Source organism: Trichoplax adhaerens, genomic scaffold (assembly GCF_000150275.1).
Source record: "Trichoplax adhaerens TRIADscaffold_1 genomic scaffold, whole genome shotgun sequence".
Classification (NCBI taxonomy): Eukaryota; Metazoa; Placozoa; class Uniplacotomia; order Trichoplacea; family Trichoplacidae; genus Trichoplax; species Trichoplax adhaerens.
In genome coordinates this window covers 10384546-10407008 of record NW_002060943.1, presented here as the reverse complement: position 1 = coordinate 10407008, position 22463 = coordinate 10384546, and the positions used below count along the sequence as shown (strand labels likewise).

At 32.1% G+C, this 22463-nt stretch overlaps 2 protein-coding genes across 2 annotated transcripts; both read left to right on the top strand.

The window, feature by feature from the left end:
• Positions 1–8635: 8635 nt before the first annotated feature.
• On the top strand, positions 8636–12990 carry TRIADDRAFT_52529 (uncharacterized protein; the record flags this gene model as incomplete). The annotated part of the gene is made up of 19 exons (XM_002108949.1): positions 8636–8650; positions 8743–8871; positions 8969–9019; positions 9242–9313; positions 9502–9588; positions 9827–9889; positions 10034–10114; positions 10202–10305; positions 10397–10504; positions 10599–10655; positions 10752–10817; positions 11082–11130; positions 11240–11347; positions 11434–11547; positions 11621–11764; positions 11833–11880; positions 12009–12155; positions 12689–12792; positions 12924–12990. 19 exons carry the CDS (start codon positions 8636–8638, stop codon positions 12988–12990), a joined length of 1614 nt encoding a protein of 537 aa, XP_002108985.1.
• A 2609-nt stretch (positions 12991–15599) lies between these two features.
• TRIADDRAFT_49781 (uncharacterized protein) lies at positions 15600–21944 on the top strand (the record flags this gene model as incomplete). The annotated part of the gene is made up of 27 exons (XM_002108948.1): positions 15600–15793; positions 16972–17089; positions 17210–17272; positions 17415–17540; positions 17614–17685; positions 17767–17856; positions 17927–18006; positions 18097–18156; positions 18219–18351; positions 18411–18502; positions 18572–18631; positions 18716–18793; positions 18998–19002; positions 19087–19198; positions 19274–19350; positions 19434–19510; positions 19615–19729; positions 20228–20348; positions 20412–20529; positions 20595–20714; positions 20813–20857; positions 20949–21022; positions 21118–21235; positions 21313–21399; positions 21505–21575; positions 21666–21726; positions 21825–21944. 27 exons carry the CDS (start codon positions 15600–15602, stop codon positions 21942–21944), a joined length of 2487 nt encoding a protein of 828 aa, XP_002108984.1.
• Positions 21945–22463: the final 519 nt, after the last annotated feature.

Below are 22463 nucleotides of genomic sequence, written 5' to 3'. Positions count from 1 at the left end.
ACAATCGTCATATAAAGGTAGTAACCGTTTAACAATAAATATCATGTTCAATACAAAAATCTTGCCCATGACCATAAGATACGTAGTTGTCGGTCTACGAAAGACACTCGTAGATTCCTTCCCCGTAATAACCTTCGTACATCACATCAGGGACTGGAGGTCTTGATGCTCGCAATTGTCAATTCTATTGACTAGTTGAACTGTGATTCTTAATATCTTGTGTACAAATCCAGCAATTTTAATAATTTCATTAATAAATTGAAGTTGAGATAATCAAACAGTGGCTTATGTGTCCAGTATCATGTTAATCAAAAACAAGAAAAGCAGGCGTATGGGCGAAAATCGCTTAACCCATGGTGCAGAAAGAATTACAATTTCATTGGCACAACAGGCGTCCGTAATCCAGTTATGTGACAGGTATATCAGGAATCTACAGTATTTACAAAGAGTCTAAAAAATCTGGCATTCGACTCCAAAAAGAGTTCGTATAATTGTTGTCACACTATCAGCAGTCAAATATAGAACAAAAGCTGATTAAGTTAATTCATTAAGCGGTTATCGTTATGCACAGACTGTTACATACCCGTACGGTGGTTTGTGCTATTTAGGGCTAACACAATAAGGTAACACACCAATATTAGTCAGCGAGCAATATGGACCACTGTATACTGTACTACCTATTTGCATTTTTTAACTTCTGTTGATCAGTTAGTGCCGTTATCCAGAAAATTCTGCAAAGCTCATAGTAAACTGATGCAGCAGGGAAGTGAGTGATAAAATGAATCTTTACGGATGAAAGATTAGGAGACAGATGTCACGACTTTATAAAATGAATAGAAATCACTTAAATTGCCGTTGATAGTTGTATTACTTTTGTTTCTTATTTGACTGAATACAAATTACGAAATAACGTGATACGCCGGCTCGGAATAGTTGAAACCAAACTTCCTTTGACGGTGATGACACGAATCCATATTGATACTGGTAAGAAAATAAGGCTTTCGTATTGCATTAAGCTATCTGTTAACATAATAATACTATATAATCCATAGCTAAGGGATGAATTATCTACAGCATTTATTGCATGCATGAACTAAAGGATTGCTGCAACTCTCTATGATATAGCCTCCATATGCGCGTAATTACATCTATCCACAAATATTATATAATTTCATATGAGGCTCACGATCTCCGCAATTGAAGAACGTTATAAAGTGTTGTACTGTACCGTATCATGAAATGCGTATACGTGCTGTACTGTATAGGATAATTTAACTTCATATACCGTCCATTAAATATTTCTCTACAAGAGCGTATTTTCAATTTTCAATTCATAATTGAATAGTGCCATAATGTTATACATTGGCACCGGAGTTTCATCACTATACGTATGTATATACATTATACAGAATATTATTTCATTTTACAATATCCGACAGGGACTACTAGTAGTTTGTGCATCTGCCAGCTGCCACTGGCCGAGTACCACAGCAACCCTTACTCTACTCAGTAGTTTTCACAATCCAATAAGTGTTTTTAATAAAACTTCGCCGTTTTAAAAGTTCCGTATTGCAAAAAAATACTTAGCATTCCAGCGGTACTACAATCTTTTAGTAAAATACATGTATACTTATTTGCAGAGAAGTCATCTTTATTTTATGAAAGTTTGACTTGTTATAAGCTCATGAAAAGCACTATGTAGAATCGTGATTGCAAACATTATTCGGTATAAGAAATCCTACAAAGGAAAATACAGCAACAATATTTCATTTTTAACCATATATATTCAGTTCTTGTGGCAAATTATTCCAGAGATTTGGAGAATTAAAACTATTAACTATCTTATTCTTTTCTAATCTAACCGTGTATTTCAATTGTACCTACTGTAAGTACATGTTCATACAGTCCCACTGCGGCATTCCCGTTTTTAGATAGAGATTTAATGAATAGTTATTCCAAAATACAGGTATACGAGTATACTATACGCTTACTACCAATTACAAATGCTCCTTTTGTAACGTATATGCAGCGGTCCGATGCTTGGCGAAATGGACTGCAAATTCAATAGTAAAGACGAGAGCAATGATTTAATACAGTATTGTAACCGAAGATCATAAACGAGTTTTATGTCATATTATCCTGCACAATATGATCTCTGTTGAACAGGAATTTGTAGTGTATTGAACGATTGATGAGAGATATCTGAATATATCAGATCAGTAATAGAAATAACGGCATTCGTATATAAAATACTGTAAAGTCATTAATACCAATTCACAATGTTGTTACGGCGTACTGTACAGTAGGTTAGAATTCTTATTAGCGATGTGTCTACTGTACGCGTATGTATTATATGGCCTCTTCGTCGAAGACTGGACTATAGAGGTATGGATTGGATATCGAATACCTACCCTTACAATGTATTTTATATCATACTGAATAGCTAGGTACGGTACAAAACTGCAATTTATTTAACCCTATACAATTATATATACAATTTAAAGTTAGTAAAATTAATTACGCTAGATTTCGCACACAAAAGTACCGATATTTCGTCTCATTTTATTTTTCTCCTGTGTGAAAATTTAGGATTTTTATTTTGAACAATTGATGGCATTAGCATTTGATGGTATTAATTAATGAGACAATTTAAAAATTACCGTAACAAATTCTGAATATGTCAGCTTTCCAGTAAATCACGAATTGCTTAAGCTTCTATTCTTAATTTCAGTCAGTTACACAGATACAAAACAAATGCACTTAATGCTACAGGTACTGCAATTCACGGTATGATTTGGTAAAATAGCATAATCTACACAGCATAAAACAATCGTCACTGGAGACCAATTTTGGGTGATTTAATTTACACTGACGACTAGTATATAAATATTTTATCAATCGCAAACTGAACTGATCGAAATTCTGAATTTATTCGTAATACTGCCGTTTCATTATGGAGCTATAGCTTAAATAGATGAGTGATTTTCTGGTATACTGTAATTATAATTATTCTTCCCTTCACGACATTTCTTGTTAGATAAAATGATTCACATATTCATACAAGCAGTAATTGTCTAAATAAATAAAGGGATGAGTTCAGAATGATAACGTAGAACAAATAAAACTGAAGAAAAGTTTTACCGGTCCGCGCTCATTCATATTATAATTATTATTAATGTACGTATTCGGCCATCCCTGAAATAAAGTAGCTTTATTTTATTTTCAGCGGTCTTTGAATATTCGCGATTAGTTCCCGGTACTGTACTCAGTATGCTAACAATTTTTAATGGCACCGCCCACTTTTAATATTGTAATGAAGTATGTTTCGCATTAGAAACTTGCTGTAAAGTATAATTTCTATAATGGCAACATTCATTGTACGGTATATCACTTAATAAATCGGAAATATATAGGTAATGGCTACACTACAATGTAATAAGTGTGCCCGTGACGCAGTCGAAATTATTTACTGCCATCAACTTCTGATGTGGTTACTTTATTCTAAAATTTATAAAGTTCTATCCTACGGTGCTAGGAGGAACATCAGACTAGCTACTTATCTAACTATGTTTCTAAGTAGTATGAGCTACAAGATAAACTTTTTTATTATAATCCTGCTAATACATTTCCATTAATCAGAATTTTGAAGCGAAAAATGTATATGTATTAAAAATTTTAATTTGCCGTGTATTACTATTTATATAAGGTAAGAATACGATTCAATACGATACTCCATATTGACTAATAAACGGACTACGTTCTAGATTGTTGTTTCAGTCAGATTGGTGCAAATTAGTTTCTTTTCCAGTCAATGTTTATTTTCATAACAAGATGTAAGTCGGTTGTTAGGATGACTCCAAAAACTTCAATTTCAAGTTGATGAAAAATGTAGGTTAGCAAGAGTTGGAAATACATCTTACTGAACTGCTGTCATACATGTATGTTCCCTTTGCTAACAGAATTATACTTGTACAGTAAGTCAGTAGTAATACTGATACAGTGGCTGGATAGATCATTCCATAATTGTCACCATAATGAATTACAATAGGAATCATTACATCTTACTCATTTATATTTTTTGTTCTCACCTTTTCATTTAAGTTATTGCATTTATAATAAAACTATGTGTACATACGTGTTTTTTTAGAATAGCGGGTGTTCAAGTATATGTATTGTCCGAACTTTAAAATTTGTTTCTCACGAAATTATGCAATAGACAAAAAATTCTTAAAAGTAATATCATTTATAGTGAAATCTCCTTTAATAGAAGGCCATCATATTTTTTAATTTGATTCCTGCAATTAAGAACTATTAAAGTTATGACAGTTTCGTCATAGTTAACTAATTTCAGCTATTGCAGGCAATACATTAAAAATCTTGTGGAATTTTAATAGCGCTGTGTGGAAACATTTGTCTAAGAATATAATAAGGAATGACGTCTTTGCTAACAATAGTCTTCTATAGCAACGACGGTTGCTATGGTGGGGCTGTGACATCAATTTATTCCAGACTAAAGTTCGGTAATTACATTGCAGCGAAGCTTTTATCAAATATTTTAATTGTCTCTTTGGCTTTAGGAGTTACCGACTCGAAAGTACAGCATTCGCCTTAAACGTATCTTAAATTTGGTTGTTATTCGATGCTCATAAATCACCCGTTTCAAGTTAAAAGGAAGCAAGATGAAATACACCCTTATAAGAGAAAATACGGTTTTATTATACCGAATACAACATCCCGACACCTTAACTGGAAAGCTATTACTAAAGGCTAATCTTATACGTCGATGGGAAAAACATCATCTACTGCTTATGGATAGCTGTATTATCTCATCTAAAGTAAGTAATAAAAGTAGTAGTGCTAGCCTATCTTTCATATTAAATTGTATTTTACTTTGAATATATATCTCGATTCAATAGGCCCCATGTTCATATATTTTTATTTACATCGCTTCAAATTTTTCGTTACTAGCAATACTAGAATGCGCATCAACGATAATTTTTTATGTCAAGCTGAAAGTTTTCTGCTCCTTATGTCTCCTTCCGCATTTTTTTTAATTGATTCTGTTATATGTCATTTGTAATTTACTACGGTCACCAGCTTCTATCAGGAATAGCTCTTAGGTAACAAAGATTTGATAAAAAATGAGGACAGATATCACAGTATATAAATTATATGAAGTTCTTGTCTCATTATGTGATATCCAAATCATATGTAAGTGGGCCATACGCTTTAAAAAATTTTATAATTAAGTGATTTTGGGTAATAGATTCACTTGGTTTAAATTCTATTAAAGAACTTTTGACCCCTGTTTAAAATGACCTCGCATGACTTAATCTCTGGTACTGAAATACGTGTTCGAAAAATCTTCTAAAGCTGTAATATCAATTGATAGCTTTATCCTAGACATCACTGAAGTCTGGAGCTTGCATAGCCCATGCGAAATTACGCAGGAAAATTTAATAACTTTCTTTTACTTGTTAAATGAGCTACGGAATCTTTCTGACATGTTCGAAATGTAAGCCTTTTCAGTAAATGCACCAGAATGATTAATTATAACAATTCGTTTCACTGGAAAACTAAGCACTGCATAAAATCTGATGGAAATACTTTACGCACTACAAGAGATAAAACTATCGAATGTATAAATTACCAATTTTACGAAATTTTTTACAATTTCTTTGATTTTAATCTTATCACTTTGCGGCAAAAAATTGCAAAAATTTTAATGATATTACTGTTGTTTCAGTTTAGTTTCATGTATCAAGATGATTATAATATGAAAGGCAGCCTTTCTATTGTAATTAAGGCACATATTTGCCCCGAGTTTACTTTACTAGATTGGAATAAAGAATTATAAAATAATCTTCAACAACTAGCCCGAAAAATTTCTGATATTATGTAAAGCAGACAACGCTATCATAGCAAGTGAAATGAACTCGCTTTTACTACTACATGATGCCATATTAAAAGCAAAGGTTAAAAATTTTTGTCGCGCTTAAATTATCTACTGTATTTGAAAACAGTACTTCTACTGTTAAATCAACTTAATAGCCTTAAAGTAGTTTCACATAGCAGATAATCAATATGCACATGCACATACCTATGATATTAGATGAAACATAGACCTGCCCACAAATAAGTCAAGTGCTGAACTTTTTACCTTCAGGCTTCTCCTCTAGGGCACTGCGAATCACTTTTAATCGCACGTAATATAATTTCATAGATATCAGATAATTGATTTGAATTTGACTCAATTACAAATATTCATAAAGCTGACAATATACTTCCAATTAGAAAAATTAAGTTACTTTACTTAAATGAACGTTTCCATTAACAAAAACTATTCATTATAAAATTTCAAATCCTAGCTATCAGCTATAATATTGCCCTCAACGTTTACATTATAGGCGATCTTTATGGCCTTATTTTATAGTTTCAGTTTCGTTACTTGAACTATACAGCATACTATCAAACTTTCAATTTATCTTTAACTTCGCTTGCAATAAATATTTTACTTTATAGGATGTATTTACTAAAATTTTACTATTTTGGAAGCTAATGTTAAATTTATTTGTGAAATTGATAAGTTATTGTCTGATGTCTGTAATGGCATAGAAAAATCATCACAATTTATATTACAAAAATGCTATTGATAGTTTTTGTCAACCTTCTCTAAGTTGTCCTTTGGGTTGATTCTTTTATTCTTTATTAAGTTACTCGGATTGACATAGTGTGCGTGATGGGAATAGCTAACGAAATATACGTATATCACATCAAAGACTAGTCCTGCTTCATCTTTTACTCTTTACAATTTGGGCTTAATAGACTAAAGTTTTTAATTTTTGTAGTTAATTATATCGTCATTTGCTAATATGCAATAGTAAATTATAAAAGATTCCTTAAGTCAAGATATTAATTGGGAAGAAAGAACGAATATTTATAAGTGATAGCATTATGTTTTAAAGTAGTGATAATGGCAACCAGTCAGAATATTAATGTAAGCAGAATTATCAGCGCTTAGTACGCATTTCTGCTTATTTTATGACGAAAGAAATTGATAAAATCATTAGAAAAGCAACTTTGTCAATAAGTTAAAATGAAATCTTTTTTCACTTCTCCTGTTTTAATCATTTCTCTAATTTATACTGTAGTTCTGCGCATTTACCTTTTTTTATTCGGGTATAATCATTAAAATAATATATTATCACAATACTTTGCTTAATATCAAACCTTAGAAAAAAAATCATTCTTTACTCGCTTTTCGTTTGCACAACAAAAATTGAAACTAATAAATACTAAAGTATCGGTACACAAAGATGACTTTTAAAAATATTATAAATCGTAATTGAAAATGAGCTATGTAATTTTGAGACAATAGGCGTCTTTATTTTGTGATAGACTGATGCATTGTGTATTGTCTACAATAAGTAGTTACCGCCTATCCTATCGGTATTAAAGGGCCCATTCATTGATGATACTTATGTAGTTTTTGTGACAAAATAAGAATAGCTATACCTTTGCATAACTATCTAACACTGCATTAATCTTTCCTTCTACCGATGTTGACGTTAACATGGTTATTAAATAAGGAAGTGTTTACAATATTAATGGAAAGAATAAAATGTTATCTATCTCAGATTAATTGGCGCATGTGGTATATTACACTTAAATATGAGTATGAGATGATGAAGTAACTTAAAATTAATTTTGATAGATCGATCTATTTAAAATGCTGCTTTAACAATTTTTGTTGAGAATACTTTATATGGTTGCTTTATTCTCACTTAGTCATACTACTCACGCATATTTCGCTAACAAACAGAATATCGCAATATAGATACATAAACGTAAAAAGTTATAATATCTGATAACTTGAAAGGAAATTTTTAGTAGGTTATTTATTGACATCTGATTGAACTGCTATAGGTATGAGTTTGTTTTTAGCAAACAATGCCTCAATTGAATAAATTGACAGCTGTTTTCTCCATAACAATTAACTTGCAAAACGTATCCAAAGACGTACCGTGTAGTTTTACTGTAATTTTAAATTAATCAAACTAAGTAAGTAAATCGCTTACGCCGATGCAAAGACTTTTAACCGATAGTCTAACAAGACAACTCTACTTTTTTAATATCACCCCGTAATATAGACTGCGATCAAATTTAAGATACTATTAAATGATTAGATTCATACCTTTTTATATTACGTCAATACCTTCACTATATGTTGCCATTTCGTGATTTTACATAGTGATAATGACAATCTATTGTAAGTAGCAATTAATTTCATCTGAAAACAAACGTAAAGATATACTAAATTCATATATGCAATGTACAATAGAATATTACATGTATATACTTACATACAATACCGAGCTATGGTGCATTATACAATCCATAACACACACCACAGTTACTCGCTTACTGTTAATCCTGAGATATACCAGTACAATCAGTAAATTATAATCGGTAAATCATGATACTACTGTTCTCATATCAGCCCTAGCTAGTATAAGAATTAATAAATGACTATACTCCTATCGTATACCTACTACGACAGTCACGGTGATTTCACTTAATAACTGGGAAAGAATGCTTTACTTTCGGTTTTGATTGTTCATAGCAAAAATCTGACATGGCTACTTTTAAAGTTAGTTAGGCCAGTTTAATACTTCTCTAACAAAAATTGAGTTTAAATCGTAACATAAAGTTATCTTAATTTCTTTATTTCATTAATATTAGCCTTCGGGTTATATGGCCGGAAGAATTTTGTATGAGGACATTGAGAGTGTTAGTGCTATATCTTCTTGGGATACAAGACAACGATATTGTATCCGTTTGTGGCTTGGCCGCGAAGCTGTCCTGTTGCAAGTAAGTTAAGAGCAACTTACCAGAGTGAATATCACTCACTAGTTTAAATTGGTTTAAATGTCAAAAATTTAAATTTTATCTTCTCTCGATATACAAGGTTCCGAGACTCGATTTACAACAACAATGGTTAATCTCGATCAAATGGAGGGTATTGTTTTATAGCAAATCTTTTTATTAAACGGCTATAAAATTTCTAATATTCATAGGTGCAAAGCATTTAAAATATTTAGAGTGAGATGATAGTACTCGATAAGACTGATGTGTAATTATCCTCCAAGAAAATTATATATGCTCGCATGTTTGAAAAGATGAAGAAATCCATTTTATACTTATATCATTTTAATATCAAACTTGATGATTTGATTTATAGATCGCAATGAAAAGGTTTAAATTCATTATCAATACCTGTGAAGACCCCGTCACGATCATAAAGGAAGTACTGGTTAGTATTATTATGTTAGCTAGCTACAGTAACTATTAGTATGCGATAAAAACCGTAAATATGCTGTACTCAGTAACTCCTAGAAGCTTAAAGACAATTACCTATGCTTTAGCTACTTGGATATGGCTTGCAGTACTATACTGTATGTTAAGGATGAGAACATAATAGACAATTACGTTATTTTATAGAATATCGTCTCTATAGCGCTTAAAGCTCCTATGGAAGATAGCATATACTCTGAACCCATTGATGCTGTTTCAATGTTACTAATGCAAGTAAGTATTTTTAATTGAAATCGATCAAATTATTCTTGCTTCTAAGCACTTAAACAAAATCACGTAACTTTTGTTATTGAATAGCGCGGAAATAAGTTATCTCATAGTATGAAAGAGAAATTATGCTTGGTAAAAGATGTTTAATATTATACTAAGTCGTTTTTGTAATAATATACTAAGATTGAAACTAGTTAGCGAAGGTGATTACTAACACCGATAACTTTGTTCTATCGCACAGTCTATCTCGCCCCTTACGGAAAGAGTTGCTCCTACAGAAGTAATCTGTCAAATGTTTCATCAGGTCTGCTAATCTATACCCAGATACTTATCGTAATGATTATCGATTAATAATTACCATATTATTATTAAAGCTTTGAGAAGTACCATGCTAGAATTAGAATTATCTTCTCAGCTTAAAATTTGTAACAATTCTTTCAAATTTTAGTTATGTCAACGTTCTCCTTGTCCAAGCTACCTAATAGACGCATTTGAACCCTCAGTTGTGATACTTTTAAAGAAAAACTTGGTATGTATAGGAATTGTGTAATTTAATTGGAATATGTTTGTTAAATTAATATATTGGTAACACTTTCTTACCTCCTACGATAAACAGGATTATGGCAAATACCCATATTATCGATCCTTTCTGCAAGATTTTATATTTGCTCTAAGTTGTCAAGAGTCGAATGATTACTCATTGCAGACATTTATTGAATCGTGAGCATTATAGCTTAAAAGCTGTCAATCAAATACATAACTGTAGAAGATAAGAGAGTAATAATCCTAATTCTAAATTTACATCGAATAGAGTGCACGAAATTAGCGAAATATGCCCGCATCCGCGTGTTCTTCCTAACCTAGCATGTCTTTCATTAGCAGCTATTTATAAAATCTTTCAAACCAAAGCCGAAGAAATGTAATTACTGTACTATTTTTATATAGTTTATCGATTATTAGCAGCAAAAACTAAGAAATCTAACTTTATATTTACGATTATTAATTATTCTCAGTGATAATGCTTCTAAAGAGCGTTATTTGGATACCTATATTACTCTGTTAGATTTAATGTAAGTATTGAAATAAAACTTATATAAAATGTATTCTTTAAGACCCATTTTTGATATTCACAGACTAAATTCATACTAAATTTATACCTTTTATAGATTCCAATACAACGATTGGTTACCGCATATTGTAGCCATCTTACAGCCAATCCCAATACCTGAAAAGTAAGTTACGTAATCATACAAAAGTAGAAAAAATCAATTTTTTGTCATTCTAGCTGATTTGGTTTAGTAATATTTCGCAGGATATCTTACGACAGTTAAGTACTGTATATATTACAAATGTGTATTTAATCTTACTATTCTGTTATTATATAGGGCCCTGCATCATGATCGATTTTTAAGGTAGCATTAACATAAGTTTATATGATATTTAGAACTTTGCAAACAAATTCGAAACCTAATTGGCTATAAATTTACCATTGTTAGTTGTTTAGAGAGACTATTACGGATATGTGTTAAAGATGACAGATGCGAAGTAAGAGTATGATCACTTTATTATCTGCAATGATATTGTGCTATTTAATTAACCTATCACCAAAGACTAGAAGTAACTTTCAACTCGTTTGTACTCGTAATATTTGCAGGTACATAAGGCTGTCTTAAATGTTCGCGAAGGCAGACGTGGTTGGATTCATCTATTTGCACCGGATAATCTTGCTTGTCGTGATGATGGGGACTTATTTGCTGCTATGGTATGAAATTTTGCTCATATTCTTACTATAATTTTTGTGTTCAATAAATTTTTAATCCGCTATTTTATCTTCTTTTTATCATCTAGATATGCAAGCTTATCAGTTGCTGTTGTAGAGATAAGCCATCGCTTCGAAATTTCTTAGAATTTATCACTCCTATGATTGCTATTTGCAAACGCGGCAATTTGCAAATGATTAAGGTAAGTATTGCAACAATTCCTGCAGTTAATTACTTTCGTCTTCTAAAACTAACGCAATTTTAAATTTGTGAAGACCGTAATCTTTATATTGGAGAGAGATGTAATTCCTGAAACTGATCCACGCTACGAAGAAATCATCTCTAGTCTTCAAAGTACAGAAGCTAGTCGTCACGAGTTAGAAATGATGTATGAAAGAAAGGCAGAGCTTTCAAGAATGGTAATCATTTAGATGATCTTGAAGTACATTATTAATTGCACTTTCTAACTTTATTTTCTTTTCCTTAGCAACAAAAAGGAGGATATCTGCATTTAACTGTTCCTGCAAAATCTACAGTAAGTGGGTGCTGTAAAAATGTACTTCTTACCTGCGTAATTGAAATATAGTTTATTCAGACATGCTATACAAATTGATTACAATTGATACTATATCAACGTTAAATATGTGATTAATTAATTTCCAGGATAAAGATCTAGCCGATATCTTGGCAACCGGAGAATACAATAACCTAAAAACATTATCGTTGGCATTCACTCACGTAACCAGTGCTTGTGCCGAACAATTAATTAAACTTCGCAGACTTACACATTTAAATTTATGGTCAACCCAAGTAAGGACGATTACCTTAATTAATTACCATAGACTATAATAGATTCCTGTTATCGTGAGCTTTAAAAAGCCTGCAATTGTGCACAATATCACTTATTACATCTAGCATTGAACACATTACTTTGTTATTTGCATCGATAGTTTGGGGATAAAGGATTGAAGATACTTTGTGAGAATTTAGACAACCTAGAATCTTTAAACTTATGCGAAACACCGGCAACAGACAAAGGAATAGAAGCATTAACGTGTATGGTTTTAGTTATTTCATTCGTGGCTACATAGATAAGATAGACCTTCTTAAAACATTAGCAGTAAAATTAAGAATAACTGATTAACTTTAATTAAATATCACATTTCCAATACTAGCAATGAAATCTCTTAAAATACTGAATCTTAATAGCACTAAATTGACCACATTAGGATTTGAAAATCTAATGGTAAATACTTTTATGCCTTGTGTTAGCTTGATATGTTAAAATGTTTTAAAAAGTATTCGTGTAATAGATAATAATGGACGTATATAAATCTTATCAGGCAAAATTACCCAATCTGGAATATATTGATGTAAGATACACCGAAGCTTGGGTAATAGACGTTAATCTGGACGATTATCGCCCGGTTTATATTAGTCAGAAATGGTGAGCTATAGGTTTATCAAAAGATATTACGGTTTTACCCTTTCAGCTATACATATTTGATTTCTGTAATCCCTGATACATAGGACTGGCGATCTTAACGTTTAATGGAAGGAAATTTTATAAATTAATAGGACATTTTCTGGTTGCTGTGAAAGAAGTCTAAGACAGAAACAGCTGCAGAAAACTAAGATATACTAATATATCGTATTCGAGTTTGACTAGAAATGAATCAAATAATTTATTGCTTTACAGATGTAAATATATAAAACTTCAAATGGGTAAAAAAATTGACCTAATTTTGAATAATATACTGTACTTTTCAGTATTAGTGTAGCTAGCCTACCCTTCGAAATTGGCGATATTATTTTCGTACTATTCGGACATAATGATCTTCGGTCACTGCTTATACACGCTTGCTATGTATTGTATTGGTAAATATATTTACTTTGTATGGAGGCTCTTAAATATATTTCTGCTCTGGAGCTATTTACTTATTACTGATAAAGTAATGCCAAATGAAGTATAAAACCGTAACCCATTAGTAGCATTCTATTTACATATATTCAATGTTTACTGTATTTATGTTAAGACGCAATTCTTCGTTGCTTATTTGTTAATTATTCCTCTATAATCTCTCTAAAATTTAATTAAGTACTTCTCTTAATAACATTATGTGCTCGTCGTCATTTCATGGCATATCACGAAATAGTATGTTCTTATAAATCGTTTCTTATCAAACGACCATTATAACTATAGTTCTATAATTGACATAAAAGAAATAAAAATATGTTATTTCTAGTCACACAATTAAAACATTGTAGAGGTCGTCTTCTAAAGCTACTATTTAGAAAGTTTTCCTTAGTTTGTATGAAATTGTTCTTAATGTTTGCCCAGTATTCATTAGGCAAGCTTATCAATTAAGACTGACACTTTACGGCTTATAAACTGTAAATATATTTATTTATTATACTGTATATTACATCGCAACAAGTAGTTGATGAGAGTGCAGTATTTGATTTAGAAATTGAGTAATATCAACACTTTTACTGGTATTTATGCTATATAGTGCTTGATAAATTTAGCCCATGATATCGTCAACACAAACAGATCTGCACTTTATAACCAACTATTTTCAATTATAGTAAGCTGTATGAAAAATATCAAAGTGTGAATGATAGATAGTCAATAAGGGTTAACAGCAATACTTTTGCTGTTAAAAAAGTTTAGCCGTTGCCAAGTTAGATCTGTCAGGTATACACACAATACAGCTTAAATCGTACATCAGATCTTAGACAGCTAATGTCTAGCTTCATATTTAGTCACTATGAATTCGTATGATGTTAAGGTAGGTCCGTAACCATACTGGTTATGAGTCCATAAATAAGCACAGAACTTAACTTTTATATACAAAAACATACATTCGACATTTATACATACAGTATTTCCAAATGTTAGTTTTACAGCTTAAATTAATAATTTACCGTAGCCTACGGTATACCAAACATTGAGATGTATGGCGTACTGATAAAGTAATCTATACGAGTATTACAATATATTTATCACTGATTGATGTAAATGGATATGTGCATTTATGCGAATTAACTGATTTGTCCTACAATATAAAGATCTAGTAAAAATAACCGCATGTTAATTTATAAACTCGTATTTTTTATTCTTGATGATGGATTGAGAATAATAAAATCAAAGATATTGCCTTACCATATAATATATGAGATATTTTGGATGGATTGACTGATACATTGTACAGCATATTCGTAATTACGTATACGCACCTAGTTTTTGCGTCGAACGAATGTACGCAGTATGCGTACTGTATTTTCTAAAAGTAAGATACTCCATACTATGCTTATCTAAATTTAATAGAGTACGAGTATACCATCTATTATTTCAATCATTTTATTTTAACTTAAGTCTTAATTTATAGATTAGGAAATATAAAAATCTACGAAAATTTTAATTGGGGACCTGGTGGACCCTAGACCCCTTTAAAAGAGCTTTTATTGCACTATTTTAGTCTCCCGTACGTAATTGTCCCAAGGCAGCAATTGCAACAAGGGTTCAAACTCGGAGAACAGAGTCGAGAAGAAATTGAATAACTACGTCTATTTAAAATCCAAAGCACATAGCGCATAGTCGGAGGGACCTACGGGAAAGATGCCTAGGGTAAGAGATGCGCTCATTTATATAGCATTCTCTTACCCTTTTGACAAGTAAACAAGTTTAGCGTAAACAGATTTTAGGTATCTACGGATTACTATGAGAAATAAAGTAAAGTTAATAACTTAGGAGAAGTGATCTCATCGTAAATAGTACAAAAGACGACAGTAATATACGAGTATATTCTACCATTGTACATGTTATATATACATAATATAAAATATAATATACTGAAAACAGAATATTAGGTAAGTTTACAGATATCTAAATCTTTAGCAGCTCTGTGAATCATCATTTCACGTCTTATCAAGCGTGCAGTACAGCATACTGTACAGTACAAATATTGTACTGTACTGTACGGTACAGTGTACAGTACAGTAAATACAATATAGTACTGTACTGTATTGTGTACTGTACAGTACTGTACTGTACTGTTCTTTACTGAACCATTGAACAGTTGCGCATAGACCTGACGGTGAGTGAGTTGCGCACGCTGTTGAGATACAGTACCAATGGCTGTTACATACTGTGTACGGCAATGTACTGTATATCCGTGAGCTGTAGACAACGTTCAACAGTTCTCTTTAGACCGATTTAAGGTCAAAAGGCGGCAAAAAGTAAGATCAAGTATGGCTTCGAATACAAATGCGGTTACGTTCGACGAACTTGTTCAGCATGCCGAACAGCTGAATGCTGATATAGAACATGGTTTAGAATTGCCTCGGGTGGAACGAAGTTTATTACAAATCTCAGAAACGGTACAGAAATTGAAGAGTAAAACTATTCATGCTACCGGTGAAATGAAAGATGTAAAAGCAAAAGCGTAAGTCGAACAGTCGTTTACTATGCTCCAGTACAAGCTACATGTTCCATAGCTGATAGTAACATTTTACGCGTAATAATAATGAGCCTTTAATCGTATTTATCGAATGATTTATTACTCTATACAAGCCCTTAAAATCAAAGGAAAGAATATCAATTTTACTACTACAGTACTTCGTTTTTATTGTTTAGTTACTGTAATGTTTTAACGTAAGCCTTCCTGTCCTCATCAAAGTTAGATCCATGCTTTCTTGAACTGTCAGTTCGTAGTTCGGCATACGTGCATAGTACGGTACAGACAAGAGTACAGTACAGTAGAGCAATAACTATCATGATGTACGGTATGAGTCGAGATCATTGCATATCTTGTAAGAATAATACGAGAATTCATGATCTATAAAATTAATATTCCGTAAAATGTATACTACTGTACTATGAATTCGAACACGATACGGTACTATCAGCCTTTCGACCACGTTTGGAAGTTCTCGTATTATGCTATATAAACTGAAAGATTGTCGAATACAGGCTATGGTAGCACAGCATTATATGCAAACACATGTATACGTTGCCGTTTAAATAGTGCGTACATCAGATGGCTACATTTTAGCGGTTAACTCAGGTACAAAGGTTTTTTTTAATTTCTATAGTATTTTAACCTTCTTGTCTTCAATATTGATCTTACGAATACAGTTTACCTTTCGACCAAATACCTCCACGACAGTACTGTAATATTGTAGGTCGGAAAATCTAAAATTGGCTAACCTCTTGATAAATGTACCGTAATTTAATTTATTTATGGTCCATAAAGCATGGTAGTGCCAAATTCGTAACTGCTGTTGGTGTAGCTAGTAGCTTTTTATCTTTCTGTAGTCTGCTGTCCAAACTACAGTATAGATTCTCACGATGAAATTTATGATGGTGTACGCTACACTACGATTATATAATAAAGTCATCCCCATGAATGATTAATTGCTACACCTTAAATTAAAATTTTGCTCTTGCAACTCAATACCGATTAAAAGGATAGTGAAAGTACTTATTAAAATAACCATAAATGATAATAATTATAATATAATATGAGAGAAACACAGATTAAAATTATACCTCGTAATTTACAAATTGTCTTTGGAAATCCTGCTCGTAACGGAAAACATTTACTTTTGGGATACTCGATAGGTCTATGCTATTAGGATCTAATGGTGTCGATTTGACTGATCTTGACCAAGACGTTGATATTTTGGCAACATCCGCTAACTTGCATCCTCTGGAACCGATTAGTGATTCGGATATTCAGGTAATTGAGTTATGACAAATTCTATCACCATTTCTTGATCCTAAAATGCTTAAGACAAGTCAAAGATACCTAGTTGGACGAATATTCCGTTGTATAATTATAACATATTCTTTTGACAAGGGCTTCATAAGGAACGAACGTGAAAATGCTATGTTATCTGCTATAGAAGAAGCTAGACGAAATGTAAGTTAATTATAGAGAAAAATTCTAAACTAAATGTAGTTAACTCTTTTTCGCAAGCATGCATGGAGATTAATAGTATTTTAGGTTTAATCATAAAGTATTTAGTACAATTTTTGCCCATTAATCTTTCATTATATTTAAGACAATGGAAATGGCAGAGCAACATCAATGGCAATATATGGTCACAGAATGGGAAAAAGAGAAAGTAAAAATTTTAAATCATCTAATCGGTAGCGGAGAAGATATTGCTGTAACTGACGACAATGATGTTAGTAATTTTTATATTTATCGATAGATTTATATATTACTAAGTAATATGATAATTATAATTTATTGGCTAGGGCCCTAGTAGCGTTGCAATTATTGAAAAACAAGGTGTGATGGATGCGATAGAGCTTTCTTATGCACGGGAGGTAGATTTCTATGTCAATAATATGAAATATTTTGTATGTTTGGCCTTTTTAATAATTGTATTACTAAAAATTTTGTTTTAGATATACATTCGCAATGAAAGGCTCATTAATGGAGAGCAAGTTAATCTTATTCAGGCATTACGAGAAGCTGCTTCTAGGGAGGCTGACGCGGTAAATATTAGCCAAAATAGCATTCTTTAAACATGCAGACATGCAGTTAACGAGCTCTCTATCTCCATAGAACATTGTAGATATTTGGGATCTAATTTATGAAATAGCCGATATCGAAATCACTGAGGTTATCGATCCGCTAGCACTACGGTAAAGAGAATCTTGTTGCCTCTATTAGAATAGTAGGTAAACTTATTGTAATAGAAGTATTCCGTGCTGATCGAGGATTAATTTTCTAAGGTATGAAGCAGAATCACAAATGTTGTTTATAAATAAGGCACGAAATTGTTTGGAAAGGAGGTAAGCTTATGATCAAATTTTAGTGGGCCTTTACATCGCTCTTAATGTAACTTTCTGTATAGATATTTAGATTACGTTAAAAAGACAATTTATGGAAACTTACATCAAGCAAAGTTAGGTGGTGTCCCGAGTACTTATCATACCGTAAAAAGTTTTCTGAATATCACTATGCCTAATTCTGTCTTGAATTTAGAGGTAAGACGTTAGCCAGGGTTTGTTTTATGATCGTTGCTGATGACTATTGTAATATTTAGGACGGTCTAGTTGATGATAAGCCAGTGTGGGCTATGATTTACTATTGTATTCGATGCGGAGACTTAAAAGCGATGTTGAACGCTGCTGACCTGTAAGATATATTTGACTTGATATAGAATTCCATTATTTTAACTAGTACTAAATAAAATATATTTTGTAGACAATATCTAGGCGAGATTACAAATTATCTTGAAGAATTTGCTAATAGCCCTAATCACAGGTACAGTATTACACCGTTGAAATAAAATTTATAAATCATGAATAGCTTGTAATCAATATTAAATTCTGGTATTGCCTCTGGTAGTATTTCTGCGCCATCTGCAACTAAGGTGCAACTCATGTACAAAAGATCTGAAGGGCATAGCTCTGACCCCTTCAAACGGTATGATATTTATGGCTGGTTTGTTATTTACATTATGAGTTATAATTGGGTCAGCTCAATTTTCAAATAGAAGGATATTATCCTTTTAAATGGATATTTTAACAGATTGTCAAGAATTACCGATTTTAAATTAATAATAATACAATCATGTACTGGCTTTTATATATAATTATAATGTATGATAGTCATTTTCTCTTAAGTTAGCTTCGGTTGTAAGTTATAGAATTTACTAGTAATTGTCATCATTGTTCTGCTACAGTTGTAACCTTGGTCTTATTATACCTTTGCTGTAGAATTGTTTACTGTATTGTGGGAAGTTGTGACCCGACTGATAGTCACGCTGAAGTTGCAACTAAAACAGAAGATTATATTTGGCTTAAGGCATGGAATTACTATATCTAATACGTACATAAATGTTGTCCACGTCATTTCTTAGTAACGAAATTCGATCTCCACTTTATATTAGCTCTGTCAACTTAGACCAAACGAAGACAACAGTCAATCTCAGGAGGTTTTTACACTTCCTCAACTGCAAACGTTACTGATAGATCATTATGGTATATCTCCATTTTATATAATTATGCAGTGTTCATTTAATTTAGCTGCTAATAGTATACGGTTTTCCTGTTTCTTTCTTCAGGAGAATCTCACTTTAATGCATATCAACAACCGTTACTGTACTTCAGAGTGCTTCTTCTTACAATGCAGTTTGAAGCGGTATGTTAGTATTCTTTATTCGATTGTATTCAAGATCTTTTCATAGCTCACTGTTCCTAACATTAATGTCTTTGCATAACCGATATATCTGAAAATATATTCAGGCTATCGAGTTTTTATTTAGGATCGCTAGATATCGAACTCATAGTATCCATTTTGCCATCTCATTATATGAAGCCCATATACTCTCTTTGTCTAAGTCATCCCAATCACAATTACGTAAGACTTCGTTATTAAATTGTAGTGCAGCCCAAATATAGCTTAAGATTATATACAGTATGTGTGAATATCGTGCATGACGTAATTACTAGGCTAATTAAGATAGATACACTTGTATAGGTGCTAGATCGTAGAGTGAGATTAAATATGTGAGGATTTGTATTAGTAATTGCAATACGGATTGTAAAAGTTATTAGTCATACTGCTTGGCACCTCCAGGTACGCTAGAGGTGTGATGTTAGCCTTATTAAGGTAGATAATGATTTATGTGTCAAGAAGATACTCTGTACACAATTGTATATAAGTAGGAGATTTTATCTCCGAAGACAGAGTAGCTATAGATAATCTAGTCCTTGGTAGAAGACGTAACTACTGTAATAAAGTGATTTTCCTTCAAGTTGTGGAAGTCGTTGCGTTTCGATAGACACTTTATTACATAAATACAATCACTAAATCTAACTAACGTTTTTTATTTGCCTGGCTATCTTTCAGTTACAGTAGAACCTTCGGATCCTCAGCCTTCTCGACGTTTGAATTTTTGTCGTTTAATAATGTCCTACATAAGAAAATTCGAAGGCACAAATACAAGAGAAGCGCTACAATATCTATATTTATTGAAGTACGTATATAATTTGAGAACGAATGATCACCAGTGACTGACTCCTACAATGTACATTTTTAGAGGAATAAAAAACCCTCAAGGTGAAGATGTTTTTGAGTCTTCGTTAAGCGAATTGGCTTTGGAAACCAGAGAATTTGATATGCTTCTAGGCAGCTTAAACAGCGATGGAAGTAAAAAAGTTAGTTGAAAAATTCACCAGCAATGTTCACTATTATTACAGTAACCTTATCCTACAACTTTTAGCTTGGCTGTATAGATAAATTTTACATAAGTGGTGCAAAGGCGGTTATTGAAAAAGTTGCCGTTGAGTCGGAAAAGAAAGGACTATTTGAAGAAGCTATTAAGTTATATGACTTAGCAAAGGTATAACGCCCTAGTTCGCTGATGTACCTGCTGCTACGTAGCTCTTTAGTTATCTAAACATGCTTATGTACTGTATCTAATCTGTTGCATGCCTTCAGAATCATGAAAAAGTTTTGGAAATTCTTAACAGACTTCTTAGTCAGGTATTATGCTTTGATATTTTACACTGATCCTGGTACTTTTTTGACTTAAGTTCATAATATTTTACCTTTTGAATGTTAAATTAACTTGCAGGTCGTACCGAAATCGAATGACAGTGATAACACAAGATCTCGGTTACAGGATTTGGCTGTTTCTATCGCTCAACGGTATGATACCCTCAAGTGTGATATGCATATTGAAAAATATTTAAATTTTGGCTTGTATGACCCTTTCATTCATAAACTATGTATCTTCGACACAGCTTCAAATCGCTTGGCCATTTCGCAAGTCGAGTACGTCTTAAAGCACTATATATACTTTTGGATGTGATGCTGTTCTTCGACTTATTTCACGGTCATAATTACGAACAGGCCCTTGATGTAAGCAAGCAATTTGTATATTTTAATCATAACTGATTGTTGAGTGTATACAATTATATACGTATTTTATTTATTAGGTTGTTAAGAAAATTGGTATACTACCTTTAGAGATTGATGATACTGTGGAACAAAAAGTTGCTTCCTTTAAACAAATTGCTGATGAGGTTCAATTGATGAGATGATACTCTATTACACAAGTAGTAGCTTGTGATTAGGTATATATGGTACGCCAATATATTAAAGCCGTACCTGCTTAATTTATCTCTTAGATAAAACGAAATATTCCTCAAGTATTGTTAGCAACGATGAATATCCTGTACGCTCAGTATGAATCTATCAGGTTCGCCCGAGGGTCCATTTTACTTATACTGTACATCAATATCGGAACTAAAGAAGATGTTTTATTTTCACTCATAACTGAACATTATAGACCTGGAAGTATACAAAATCCCTTGCTGACATCTCGAGCAAATGATGGGGGCAGAGATATGGTATGAAGTGTTAGACTATAGTTAATTATAAAATGAAAGATATTTTCACAGCTGATTTCGTTTCATTGCTTGAAATGGATGTATTTTTTCATTTCCAGCATGTTAAAGAAATACGTCGTCAGGCCCGTACATTAATCACTTTTGCCGGAATGATATCCTATCGTATTCCAGGAGATACCAACTCACGTCTTGTACAAATAGAACTCCTCATGAATTAAATTTATCATATGTACTCGAAATGTGTATTAGCAGTAAACATTCGTATCACGTCCGCCACTGAAATTTATTAATGATATTTTTCCTAAGTATCTTAATTAAACATGTACAGGATGAAGTAATAACACATATTGCTAGCAAATGTTAATGAACAATACCTCTTTCATAAATGAATTGAATAATCAGTTATATTAAATTTAGCTACGTTTTTTGAAGCTGTAAAAAAGTCGAAGAATCGATTAAATACTATATGATAAATGTATAAAAATGTTAATATAATAGTAATCATGCCTATGATTTTCAACAACCAGGGAAACAAGGATCATCTTGTTGTCCACAAGGATACATTTAAGTATTTGTGTAATTACAGTAGAACTCCACCTGGTAAGATAGAAAACATCCTTTGACGCTTTTTTAACTATTCCTATCAGGAAGCTAATGAAGATAATGCCATGTCTCAAACATCGCCTAAACGCCACTTTCACGTTTTTAACGCTTCTGTAAACACATTAGCGTATTTG